The sequence below is a fragment of the Calypte anna genome, chromosome 1 (assembly GCF_003957555.1).
Source record: "Calypte anna isolate BGI_N300 chromosome 1, bCalAnn1_v1.p, whole genome shotgun sequence".
Lineage (NCBI taxonomy): Eukaryota > Metazoa > Chordata > Aves > Apodiformes > Trochilidae > Calypte > Calypte anna.
The window spans coordinates 182288849-182302245 of record NC_044244.1 but is presented as its reverse complement, the minus strand read 5'-3'; the positions used below and the strand labels follow the sequence as shown (position 1 = coordinate 182302245).

At 39.9% G+C, this 13397-nt stretch overlaps 1 protein-coding gene across 2 annotated transcripts in view; it reads right to left on the bottom strand.

Moving 5' to 3' along the window:
* Positions 1 to 11215, bottom strand: part of ALKBH8 (alkB homolog 8, tRNA methyltransferase) — a 48516-nt gene extending 37301 nt beyond the window's left edge. The window contains exons 1-6 of one of the 2 annotated variants that reach the window (XM_030455406.1): positions 11176 to 11215; positions 6875 to 7015; positions 3562 to 3802; positions 2491 to 2622; positions 1545 to 1640; positions 69 to 173 (exon numbers count right to left, since the gene is read on the bottom strand). In XM_030455406.1, the coding sequence (XP_030311266.1) occupies positions 69 to 173; positions 1545 to 1640; positions 2491 to 2622; positions 3562 to 3802; positions 6875 to 7015; positions 11176 to 11193 (733 nt within the window). In that variant the 5' untranslated portion in view covers positions 11194 to 11215. Of the gene's footprint in view, positions 1 to 68; positions 174 to 1544; positions 1641 to 2490; positions 2623 to 3561; positions 3803 to 6874; positions 7016 to 10975; positions 11034 to 11175 lie in introns of those variants that run through there. The other variant, XM_030455411.1, reaches the window with a different exon arrangement.
* Between the last annotated feature and the right edge of the window lie 2182 nt (positions 11216 to 13397).

Below are 13397 nucleotides of genomic sequence, written 5' to 3'. Positions count from 1 at the left end.
AATTGCCTACTAGGGGATAAAACACAGTGTAAGGTGAAGAGTTCACAACTTTTGAAAGACAAACTTACCTTGTCCAGGTTCATACTGATTTACAGTCAGTTGATCAGGTTTATGTTTGATATATCCCTGCTTCAAGCATTTCTCCAAGAACAGGTCACAAATTACAGGAAGACCTAATTATAGAAAAGAAACTGTGAGCACGACAGGATACCTTTTTACATTTTTAATCTTTCTGTCAAAAATAAATTTAATAACTGGACAACACACATAGAAAGAGCCTCAGAGATACTTATGCCTATCTTTAAGATATGCAGATCACCCTGCATCTGCTGGAAGACATCAGAACTGGGTTTTCTGCAAGTCCAATGTATTTGTAACATCTTGCAATTAGAAAAACTATTCCTCCACATTCAGAAGTGAATCAGCCCCACTCCTTACAAACACGAACCATACTATCTATGCACATAAATAAAAGTAAATCAAATCAAAGTCTTCACCAACTTCAGTAAAAAAATTGCCATCAAGAAGCAAAATCACTACACAGAAAGTCAGAAGCTGTGCAGAGAGATCTCTAAAAAATTTACACCCCTACAATCTGTTACTGAATTAGATTAAATATCATCCCCCAAAAATTGGTTTTGAGACAGGAAAGAAAGCTACAGTCCTTCACTGAATCTTTGGTGTTTTATCTGAGGACTTCGTTATAAAATTCAGTTGGAAGTAACACCCACAAACATGTCAGTAATAGTCCTTTCATTAATCCATGAATTTAAATTTTTTAATTGCTCTGCCTCAATTAAATGTTTATGCTTTTCTCACAAATAAAATATTCTAGCTGTGAGACTAGTAAACAGCTCAGGTAGCAATGCTCTTATGACTATAGAGCTCCAATGTTAAAGCCACAATGTAAGCAGAATCCTTCGTTGGAAGCTACATCCACCCCAGTACACATGCATCACCTTAAACACCTTCAAGTTTTATAGGAATTTAACTCCCCTATTTTACTATTTTTAAATTTAATACTTTATGATGACTCATTCACTTTTCTCTAACTCACAGCTCTCAAGTCCAAATAAGAATTATTCAAACCTTTTCAAAATTACTTTCAGTCCAAAGAAAATTTTACTTTGGTGTGCATCCAGCAAGCTTCAAGTTAGTCAAGATAAATATATACACCAAGATAAATCAAAGTCCCAAAACATATGAATATGTAATCTGTAACATATAATTGGTTTAGGAAACAAAAGCTAAGAATAACAATTGCAATCCCAAAAGACTTATTTAGTTGGACTTCAAAGAATGGCGGCAACTCCTGGCTGCAAGTGATTGGAAATGAAGCTTCAAGAACTCAGTAATTTGGAAAGGATCCCATTCAAAAGTGCTGTTCAGCACGTGCTTAAGATATGGTGAATGCTCTCCTTTTATTATAATCTCACCTCTCCTTTGATTAGAATCACACATCCATACCTCAGATGATTAAATGCTTTACATAATGGTTCAAACATCACTGCCAAATAAGTATGATTTAATAAAGAAGTTCTCACCACCAGGTAAAGGTTTGTCTTTATCAATATTGTTGTTATCATAGCAAAACTCATATCCAAAATGTTTTACTCTTCTATGCTTTAAAGTCTTCTGAGCTGTAAAAACAGAAGTGTAAAGTAAGATTAGATGACATAAAGCAGTATAGGCAACTTGCTATGCTCCTCTATTCTATCTGACCTGTTAAACCCAAACATTTTAAAAACAATAGCTGAAACAATGTATGTGACTTATTCTTCCTGGCACACACTTCTGCCTTATTGTTGTATTTTCATCAACCACCACCTTCATCACTGTCTGAAGTCAAACTGATGGTGTTTTTGTACATGCAAAATGTAAAAAACATCTCTATATTTTTGAGCCTTGTTTAATCATCTTTATCTTTGCCCTGATCTCTGAACCTGTACATGATTTATATTCTACAGGTACAGCAGGATCACTTTCACCAATCACAAAGTTACATGTTAGCTAAGATAAATATAACCCTCTGCGCTGTTCCAAGGAAGAAAATTTACACAGAAACCCTGAGCTGAGTTCTAAGAACGATTCCATTATTAGGAGATTTAACTGCACAGAGCTCAAGTGAAAGCACAAGAGCATCCAGAATGTGTCTCACCAACTTATTTTGCTTTAGCACAAGACACACCTTCTCCACTGGACACCAAATTACAAGGGTAACCTTCACAAAACATTCTTGTGCTTGGCATAAGACTTCATTTTTTCCGGATATAGAGATATTATTCAAGTAAATCCATACCAGAATATCAGTATCACCTGCCCCCAGGAATTTATCACTTTTAAGGTAAGACCCCATTTCTAAGATACAAAACCAAATAGAAAATGTTTTCAAACAATACCTTTACCAAGATGTAGACTTTTTGTAAACTGAGACTGTAGGAAAAAATGCATAAAAGTATGGAAAGCTTGAATTTCTATGGTTTTGCTCACCATTTTGAGTATCTTCATCTCCTATCCAGTCAATACACTCCAACATCCTCTTTTCTTCCTCTGGAGAAATAATCTTTTCAATGACCATTAGGCCTGGAGGCAAGCTTGTAGGAATAGCATCCTGCCAGAAAACTAGAGTGCAGGGAAAAAGATAATATTGTATCTTTAAGGATATTCAATTTGTATGGAATGTAGAACAGCTGTAAAAATGTTCATTTTAATGTTACAAAGGAGCCCTCATTGGGTTTTGTTTGGTGAAATAATTATTCCTTTTTGGCATGAAAAAACAAGTTAAGGCCCAGATTTTGCATCATGCAAAGCACTTTCTAAATTTTGTTGCATTAAACCAACAAAACTCCACACTACACACTATGCAAATACAAAAACACTTGTGACAGCTTCAGGATTGTCATTCATTTTCATTTTAGTTTTCTAGAGCTTTGCTGATTTAGCAAATTACCAGATTACTCTCTGTCCAGAGAAGCAATCTGTAATGAAATATGGAGGAAATACATCAGTGAAATACATCAGTAATCGGAATACATTCCGATTGCTATTCTAACAGCTCAACAAAGAAATTCACTAGTGGAATGTACAGACCAATACCAGGAACCCTTTTTCTCAGACATTATAAAAGCTCACAGAAAGAGCAACAGTTCTTGTCCTAAGTAGCTTCCACTAAAAAAAAAAAGCCTGGAGAAAAAAAAAGCCTGGAGAAGCTGAGCTAAAGATCACCAAGGTCAGACAAGAAATCCAATAAACTGTCCAAAAATCTCCTGAGTCCCAGTTTAGCTCCTTAATGACAAAACCTTCACATACAGTACTGCATGGTCTGGAAACTACCACAAGTCCTTTTGTCTCCAAGTAAAGAGTCCAAATTAGAGTATCCTACAATGAAATACAAGGACCAAAGATTATTTCATATCCTAAATCTCAGATATGAGCTTTCATTCTGTGTTTATTTACCAAGACCTTTGTAAAAAGGGTCCTTCTAGCTGTATTTACAACCTAGGATGTAAAAGCAAAGACAAACAGTATGTAATAGATATATATCGAAGAGCAGAAGGATACCTTTTTCCACAAAATTAATATAGAGAACAATGTTTTGGCCAAAGTCTTCCAGTGTTATTTCTTTTCCATTGAGGGCATCAAAGGCTTTCTTGGCTGCTTCTGTTGTCCCATATTTCACAAATGAATACGGTTTATTCGGTGGCATTAAGAGTGTTTCCACCAATCCATATTCTTCTACTATCCTGAGAAGTTGGTGTCTACTCATCCCATTACCCAGACCAGCATTGGCAACAACCAAGCTCTAATTGAAAAGGAATTAAAAAAAGTGGAGAATCAGTTATTACTGTCAGTTCATTTAAAACCCACACTCTAGCAAGGGAGCATCTCTACAAAGAAAAACTACTGTAAGTACTGTTTTATGTATTCCATACAAGAAGGAAGGAAGGGTTTAGAGCAGAGGTCTTATCAGGAGTGGCTTATAAAAGCAGGGATTATTTAGTTTGAAGAGGAGAAAGCTGAGGGGAGACCTTATTGCTCTCTATAACCACCTGAAGGGAGGTTGTAGTGAGGTGGGGTTTAGTCTCTCCTCCCAAGTAATTGGTGATAGGATGAGAGGAAATGGCCTCAAGCTGTGCCAGGGGAGATTTTTATTGGATATCAGGAAGAAAATTTTTACTGAAAGAGTGGCCAAGCATTGAAACAGGCTGCTCAGGGAAGTGCTGGAGTCCCTAGTGGTGCTCAAAGATGTGCAGACATGGTACTTCAGGACGTGGTCTAGTGGGCATGGTGATGTTGGGTTGACAGCTGGGCTTCATGATCACAGATATCTTTTCCAACCTGTATAATTCTGATTTACATTTTAATGAGCTTAGTATATAAGGTTAAGGCAACCTTTGCGAGCCCAGCACATACTCTGGCAGAAAGGCTTGCAACCTCTATCAGATTTCCATCCTGAGTTAATGCATGTACTTACTATTACAAGAGCACTTGAACTGTGAACTGGCATGTGTATATTCTGTGTACTGCAGGAAAACAGTGACACCAGCACACATAATTTTGGAGGTTTCTAAAATTAGTTTTTACACAAAGCTGTCACCACTAAAAAAAAGGAACAGAAAAACCTTTCAAGACTGTGATTTTATTTTTTTTTCTAAAAAAAGTTTTCTCATCTTTTATACAGACTTTCTCCAAGCATGGAGACATTGATATTTCCACTCCCACTTCATGTCCCCCACACATCAGTTTCACCAAAAAACCCAGCAGCCTCTAGGAACAGAGCATCTAGTTCTGCTCCAGCACTCATCTGAAAATTTTCTCTCGTTTCTTTGTAAAAGGGATTTATATCCCATCCTCAGTTAAAACAGATTACTTCATGCACAATGCCTAATTCCTTAATTCCATGCTTTCACAGTGTTTTATGTCCAAAATTATAATGGAGTATGCAGTTTGTGAGGACTGCTAATGGTTTGCCAAATATTAGAAGAAACAACAAAACAGGAATTTTCAAAGGACTGTTATTCAAGAAATATACTTTGAAACTACAGAGGCCTTTTGAAAACACATTACCAGGCTCTTTTGACATCTAAATAGTTATATGCCATAACTGGATGTTCAGTCTAATCATGGCAGCTGAAAGCAGTTTAAATCCCTTTCTACAGCTAAATGAGGATATTTTTGAAGTTTTGACTGAGCTTTGGAGACTCCAGACAGCCAGCAACAATTTACTCAGATTGACTCCATGTAATACCTTTCCAAAAAGCTTTCAGGCAATCTTTTCCTTCAAGTCTACAAATACTCTACAACGTTTTTTAAAGGGAGCTAGTAAAATCTTCAATTGTTTAAAATTACAGCATTTCACTTCTCTAAAAGACAGAAAATTAGGTTTGAAAGGGAAGAGAAGGATTATTTTAAAATTCTATACTGAGCAGTGCTGTGATTATACCCACTATGATGGCTCTGTAACTTCTTAGCACTGCATCAGGCTGTTCACTACTGAGCACAATTTTCAAATGTGACCATATTATTAATTGATGTTTTTCCTAGAATGTTAATGATGGAGAGTAGGTGTGTGTAGAGGAAATACAAGGACTCAAATCAGTGCTTTCACTAGTTGTCAGCACTCCATCTACAAAGACTGTAAGTACACAAAAGCAGCACATACAGCTACTGATCATGTTCTCCTGAAAGAGCAACTTCTATATAATCAGTCTTGCACAAAGCCTGAAAGCATTTTCTGTATTCTTATGACAATCTTATCACTAGTACTATGACTTTGTTTCATTCCTCATTTATTCAAATGTTCTGTCATCACGGAGGATCCTTCTGGACCTCAAAATTACTCTCTGAACATATCAGATGGATAATTTGGTAGTTTCAAGAGGAGCAAGTCCCAGATTACAGACTGATTTCCAAGCAACACTAGAAAAACACAGTCCCTGCTCCAAAGAGCTGACAATACAAACAGGATTGCTTGGTCCTTTTAGTGCATGTCCACATCGTATGAAATATGAGTGAATAGGAAGAATATGCAGGATCAAGATGAATAAGACTAGAGTAAATGGTACTGTTCTAGAGTGTTTCAAGCCAGCAGCATCTCCCCTCAATTGATGGGGGGAAATTATAAACTATCTTCTTCCCCTTCTCTCTGCAAGATTCTGCCACTTACTTTTCACTATACCAGTGTCTGCAAGATCACCCTCTGGTCTGCTATAATGTCCTACCATGGCAGACAATTACAAATCAAACATTTGAGTAGCTTTCTGTTACACTAGAGAATCAAGCAGCTTACAGTAAAGTTCACTGAGCATGTAATAAAGTAGAACTCTCTCCTACTGTATCCCCTTTTGTGCCAGGAAAGAGAAACTTGTTCCCTTTTCAGCAGCTCTGAGTTAAATCAGTTCAGCTCCTTCAGAACCACAGTCTAAATCAATTTAGGTGAAGAAAACAATTTGGAAAAGATTTCTGAGCTAGATACATTTTTAACAGGAAGTTTAGAAGAGACAAATTATACTTGATAGGCAAGTACAGAGGAAAAGAAGATACAAAAGGTAAAAGCCATAAAGGAAAAGTAATCACACAGAGAAAGAGAAGTTTATCTGCTACAACAAGCTAACATTTCCCATGCTTCCTTCTCCTCCCCAACTCAAGGAACTACTGTTTCAGATTATTAAAAAAAATTAGGCCATTGAAGTCTCCACAGACTTTAAACTACAGAAGTGCAGTTCTGCTTTGAAATCACAGAGGCACAGAAAACCCTTAGTCTCAGGATGTGCATTTTGGAGGAGAACTGCATTTTAGACAAAGTGTATGTGAGAACAGAACCCAAGATAAGCATCACTTTCATACTGCCATCAAAATCAGAACTACCACTCACCTCTGTGGCATGGGAGATGCACTCAATGCCCTCATGTCTCATCAATGTATGCTGAGCTCTAACCTGTTTCCTCAATACCTTCTTCTTCATTTTATTGACTTTCAAATTATCTTCACTGGTTTTAACTTCCATGCTGGTAACCTGAAAAGCAGAAGTCAGAACACATAGTAAGTGTCCTGCTTGAAAAATTAAATGCTTCAGTCTGGCTTAGAGACATATCCTCATGGAATATGTCAGTTCAAGGATAGTAATAGGACTTTAGATCATTCTAGGTTTTATTATTTGGTGCTGAAAAAAAACAAGTTTGCAAAGTACATTCTTCCTCATTCAACAGTACAGTTTTCCCCATCTCTGAAGCTTTGTCATTAAACTCCCTTTTATTAAGAGCTTAATAATGACTCAGCAAATATTTTCTTTAAAAAAAAAATAAACCTTTTATAAAAGACTGCCATGATGCTAGATTTCATCTTCCAGTTTTCCTCTTCCTCTTCATACCTTTATTGATAGTATCATTAAATCTATTTGCAGTTTTTAACCTGCCCTCCTGTTTTCACACAGTAGTTTTGGCTAATTTCCTACTCCTCAGTGTCTCAGAGCAGAACAAGAGAAAAAAAAAAATATGTGGAACTACCATGAGACTTCTATCATCTTGGCTTCTAAGCTACTTGTGTCTCACTGAATGTTTCAGCTGGAGATTAACTGTTCCCATTTGCCTCCTTTTCCTCATTGCCACTTGCAAGTGAATATGACATTGGGTAAAAATCAAGGGGGGGTTGAGAGTAGAAAAATGTATTCAATGCTTAGATGGCAAGGAGCTAGCACCCAAGATGGTCCCCATTCAGCATACTTCTCAGGGCCAAACTTCACATAAATCACATTCCTTATGGAGAAGGAATGAAATACTGTGTACATATATTAACTATTGAATTTAGTGGCACCACAGCATTTACCTACCAATGAGTTACTAAAGGGTAATTCATTCACTGGCCTTCTCCATGTTTTGTTGCATCTTTTGACCCTTCTGGTCTACCAGAAGTGAGTTCATACATATAGAGAGTTCATACAGTACCTTCCTACATCCCTCGGAGCCTGCTTTCTTCTCCCTTCTGTCTTCCCACTTCCTCCAAACCCAAGGGAAAAGTCCAGACATCACTTAATACTATGAGAAAGCTCCCAAACAATTATGTGGCCAGACTTTGTCTTTTTTTCTCTCTGTATACCATAATGGTTTACCCATATTTTAGGATTTTCTTCTCTTCTTTCCCAAAAATCCTCCTAACAGTACAGATGGACAATCTCACTGCAGCTGTCTGTCCTTTTCCATTCTTCTATTAACATTGGTCTGGTAATTATTCTTCCACCTTATCTTCTCTTCAGCTTAAAACTGGTTTTGTTTCTGTTTTATTAAGAAAAAAAATTAAACAAAAACCAAAAATCATGCCAATAACCAGTATATTTACTTATTGAAATGTTTCAACTGCTCCAACAGTGAGCCATCTGCCTGCATACCTTCTTCCTTGCAAGAAGCTTCTTCCCAGTACCTAAAACTGCAGGCACAATAATGATAATATGATGATGTGCCACAGGAAAATTGTAAAAGAAAAAAACATTTCATACTAGTATTTGATGACATTTCATTTTAAATAAATGTAAACATGCTAAAAAAAATTGCTATTAAATATTAAAGAGTTCCATGAGAGCTGTAAGTATGTATTTCCTGTGACTACTGCAGCATTACCATCATCAACATGTACAACTATTAAATGCACCAAAAGTGAAAAAATCTCTAAATAGAATGAAAATGACAAAAGCATCCTGTGAAAATAAGATTCTTATCCTCCAAAACCGAGCAGAATAAATGCTGCCAAAGAAGACAGTCTTTTGCCACTTCCTACTATTTGCTGTTTCTTCTTCCTGCCCTGGCTCTTCCACTCCCAAACCTGATTTTGCAGCAAATTAATTATAAGACCTGTCAAAGAAAACAAATGGCAACAACAATTTCAAATAAACATAGCAAGCTATTGGCATGGTAGGCTCCAACAATTCTATCCTGAAATGGTTTCAGGTGCCTGCTATCAAGTTTGAGATGGTGCATGCAAGGCCATAATAGTCTGAAACCCAACCTCCCAGCCCAACTGCATTATTCAGTTTTTATACATATCCTGACCACAGGAAGATAACATTTACATCTAAGCCTGACAAAACAAATAAACAAAACTTAATAAATTATTCAGCACCAAGATCCATCCTACCACCACTAGACTGTTGCCAGTTCCAGGGTCTCTCACTCAGAGCTAATTCAAGCACAGCCATGCTAACCTGCAACAGAGAGAAAATGGCTGAGAAAGGTATCTCACTAGTGGCAAAACTCTAGCAGGGCACAGCTTCAGAAAAAGGAGGAGACTAATGAAATAATTATTTCATGTGACTTCAGAAACAAAGCGTAGATGCTGAAAAGATCCATGTATTATGGAGCCAATCTTCCTTTCTGAAAAAATATTTTTTACTACAGACTTCTTAGCAACTGTCTCCCATTTCCCTTCAAAGCAAGAGCACTCATTAGAGACTTCTGGTGTGTTTTGTGCACGTTCTTGTCTTCTGGGGGAGGGGGGGCAGTCTCAAACTTCTTGACAGGGAAGTATAGGAGAGTCATCTTTGATTTGGTGAGGTAGGGTTACAGCAAGTACAAATATAGGATGAGTTTACTCTTAGGAAAATCTGTTTCAGAATTAAAACTGAAGCTATGTATATCACCCATACCAGTCAGATCACTTTCAGGCTGCCTCTGTAGAACAGACCCAGACAGAAGGGAAGGATATCAAACTGAAAGGCTCCATCCTCTCCCATTACACCTATACCTCAACACACTGAAAGACTCCACCTCCTCTCAGGAGGAAGCAGCTCTGAGTTTTGTCCGGTCCTCAGGTACTCCCACATTCTCCAGACAAAAGCTAAGAATTCATGGCCCAGTATTTGGCAAAGTGGTACAGAAACAAGCTGAAAGACTACTTCCCACCCTTTTGTAATCTCTGAAGTAAACAACAGATCAAGGAACAGACAAGGTGTTGCTGCCAAAACAACTGCATTTCAAAGTGGCAGAGATGCCCTACTGCATGCTACATGGCAGACCTTCCCTATGTGCTGTGTCATGCTTGCCAAAATCTTTCAGATGTCTGCAGCCCCTGAAGGCATCTCAAACAGCACTAGTTGCATTGCTGAGACAGCACAACCTTCCTTTGGTCTTTGTCTGAACCAAGCACAAACTCTCTGCCTGGTCTGATACATCCTTAGATGATGTTTAATTCTGTAGGCACAGAGAGAAACAATCTGCCTTGATTTCTGAGTTAAAGAATCACACTGAACTGTACAGAAGTGGAAAACTATTTAGCAGCATCTGACACCCCCTTTATAAAGGCCAATATGAGCATACAAGAAAAAGCATCCATCAGTGGATTAACTACTGTTATCACCTCCTTTCACGAATATTTAAAAAAACTAACTCCTGGAAACACACTGTAACAGTGCGAGCTCAGGTTATACAACAGGTCACCCAACTGGCCTGAAATCACTACAAAGGTTATTTTAAGGAAGCTTTAACACATTGTAGGAACTGTATTTGCTGCAGAAGCCACTTCCGAAAAGGCAAAGTCCTGGCGCGGAGCTGAACCGCAGCTGTCGGCAGAGGGAGCACCACCCTCAGTTATGAAGTTCCGCGCTATGTATTTTGGTTTTGGCTTCGCTTTGTGCACTAGACACGTAAACATAAATATATGCAGAAACTGCATACACAGAGACACCAAAACTCGTAGAAAAAATTAAACTCAAGGGTCCTAGTGTAGTGATTTAACAGTTCCAGCACTGGGCAAATAAGCCTGAAGGTGCCGGTACCTCCCTGCATCCATCCCGGCTGACAGTCAGCACTGAAACCTCCCACCGACAGCCCTCAATAGCATGGGCTTTGGCCATTCGTCAATAATCCTAACACCAGGAACTTGCTCAAGTTGTTCTCCCCTGAATGAAGACGGAGTCGGTGGGGTATAAAGGCTGCAAGGCAGACGCAGGGGTTTAACTGGGTCTCCTAAACCCCTCACGACACCTCACCCTGACAGGGCCAGGGCCGCGCCCGCGCCGCCGCTGTCTCGGTTCCTCAGCATAAGGCGGGGAGGGAAAACAGCGGTGGGGCATGGCGACATCTCCCCACATCTGTGCCGTGCCGTGCCCCGCCTGTTCTCCCTCGCCCAACCAGGAGTCGGGCGGGACGGGCACTGCTGACACGGCTGCCTGTAACGCGGCACAGTTACCTGCATGGAGGCGGCCATGTTGGAGCAGGCGGGCGGCTCGGGAGCGTCTCCGCCGCGCCGTCATGGCGGCGACCCGCCCCTGCTCCGCCCACCCCAGGGCGGGTGGGTCCATGTTGCCGGGCGGGCGGGCGGGAAGGGATGGACTTGGCTCTGGGATAGAGCAGGGCTGTCCCAGGGATGTGGTCAGGCAGTTCCTCATAGAGGGAAAATCAGTGTCCTGGTGCTCACCGGGCCGACAGAACCTTGGCAGTGTAAGGAGGGGCAGGGAGAGAGCGGGTGAGCTTCAGTCACCCGCCTTGGGTATACTTGGGCATACTGTGACTGTTCCATACCCTCGTTTCTATTCAGGCAAATGATCCCCCGCATCACTTGCCTGCGGGCCCACCCCTTGCCGCCTCTTCTCCACGTAGACACAGCTCCTTGCCATCCTTCTTCCTAGAAATAAAGTTTTCCTCCAACTCTGCAGCAGCAGAAAGGCTGCGTTTGAACCTGCACCTCAGCCCCGTGCCTTGCGCTGCTGCTGAGCAGAGGGCAATTCAGGGAGGAGCCTCTGCCACACGGGATTCCAAACCAGACACATCCACAAAGATGAATAAAGACATATTCCCCCAGGCTGAAGGACTCACCTGGAGCCCATCAGCTAGATAAGCCTCTGTTGCTGATCACCATACATTTGTCATGTCCCACCCTAGGGACAGAGCAGGACAAAACCAAGCCAGTGCTGCCAAGGCCGCATGAAGACCAACCCCATGGTTGTGTGTACACATTTCCCCTCAGCTCATTAGCAACCCCACTGAGGCTGCTTAGCAAACCAGTGCTACTGAGCAACCTGCACCTCACTGAAAGGAAGCCTCTAGAGCTTGCTTGCTCCCTGTGTGAGAAAGAAATTCCTTAAAGCAGAGATAAAATGTTTAAATCTTCATTTCCCTTCATTTTTTTTGTTATTGCAGACCAACTGAGCTTCATAATATGCCCCAAGACCAGCACAGCTGTTTCCATGTGTTTTATCCAAAATACTGAAGTTCAGCTTTACCTACTTTTTTTTTCTTTATCTAACAAATATTCTTCTTACTCTAGTTTAGGATCAAAAAACTTATTTGGGTTGGGTTTTTTTTCTTTCTCTGTTTAAATACCAAGACCTTTTTTTCTTTTTTTCCTTCCCTCAACCTCCTATAGGTATTTAACATTTCTCAAGGTCAGTTAGGTATGGGATTCCCAGGTGGGTGATATGTAAGGTGACCGATGAGCCTGTAAACCTGTAGTCTGAGGCCAGCTCCTCAACTTCATTCCAGATCCACTCTCTGGAGAACTCTACCTATGCTATTAGGTAAGGGTATGCTTTCTCAGAAAAAACTCTTTCCGATGGAGCATGCCCTGTGCCAGGAATACAGCTATTCCATGTGCAGAAGGTACAAGAACACTAATGATGTGGAGCTGATGGAGCTCATCCACCAGCCTGTGAAGGTAGCATTTGTTCAGAAAGATAATCCCACTTCTGTCCATCCACCACAGCCTGTGGCAGTACATCACTCTCCATATTTGACCTATGCAGTGGATAGGATGTTATTATGATAGCACAAATGGTTTGCTTGACTTTTCTCATATGCAAAGTGTGACTATTAACTGCCTACCTAGTAAAAGTATAGCAAAGAGCTTGTTAACTTTTACAAATACTAAGCATTAGCACCATCTGGTCTTTTTGTAAGCCTGAATGAATGGGAAGAAAGAACAATCAGGCAATGTCAATAGCTGCTGTCTCTGTTAAAATCTCTGAGGCCTTCAGCCCTGGAAACCTCCAAACCTGAAAGCTACTGGAATGATGATGCTATTGAAATCAGTTTGTAATTCATTACTACTTTGTTCTGACAAGTGGAAAATACCTGCCCAAAGGTTTGTTCTGTGAAGTGGCCATGTTTCATATCAAAGCTCTGATTGTATAGGCTTTCCATTCTTCCACATGGCTGTCCAGGTGTGGCTTATCCCACTCACATGTGTTGTTGGTAGGAAAGAAGTAGAACATAGCCTTAGTGAAATGATACATCTCAGAGTACAAACCACAAGGTTCTGGCCGCTGCCTGACCCTATGTTCACCAGCCATAGTTTAGATTTATTCTGCTTTATTATCATGAAAATTGCTTTCTGAGGAAGAAGACACTCACTGTGAATTTTTTTTCTTTAGATTTCTCTGTCAATAATTTGTGATGCACATTGCAATAACATTT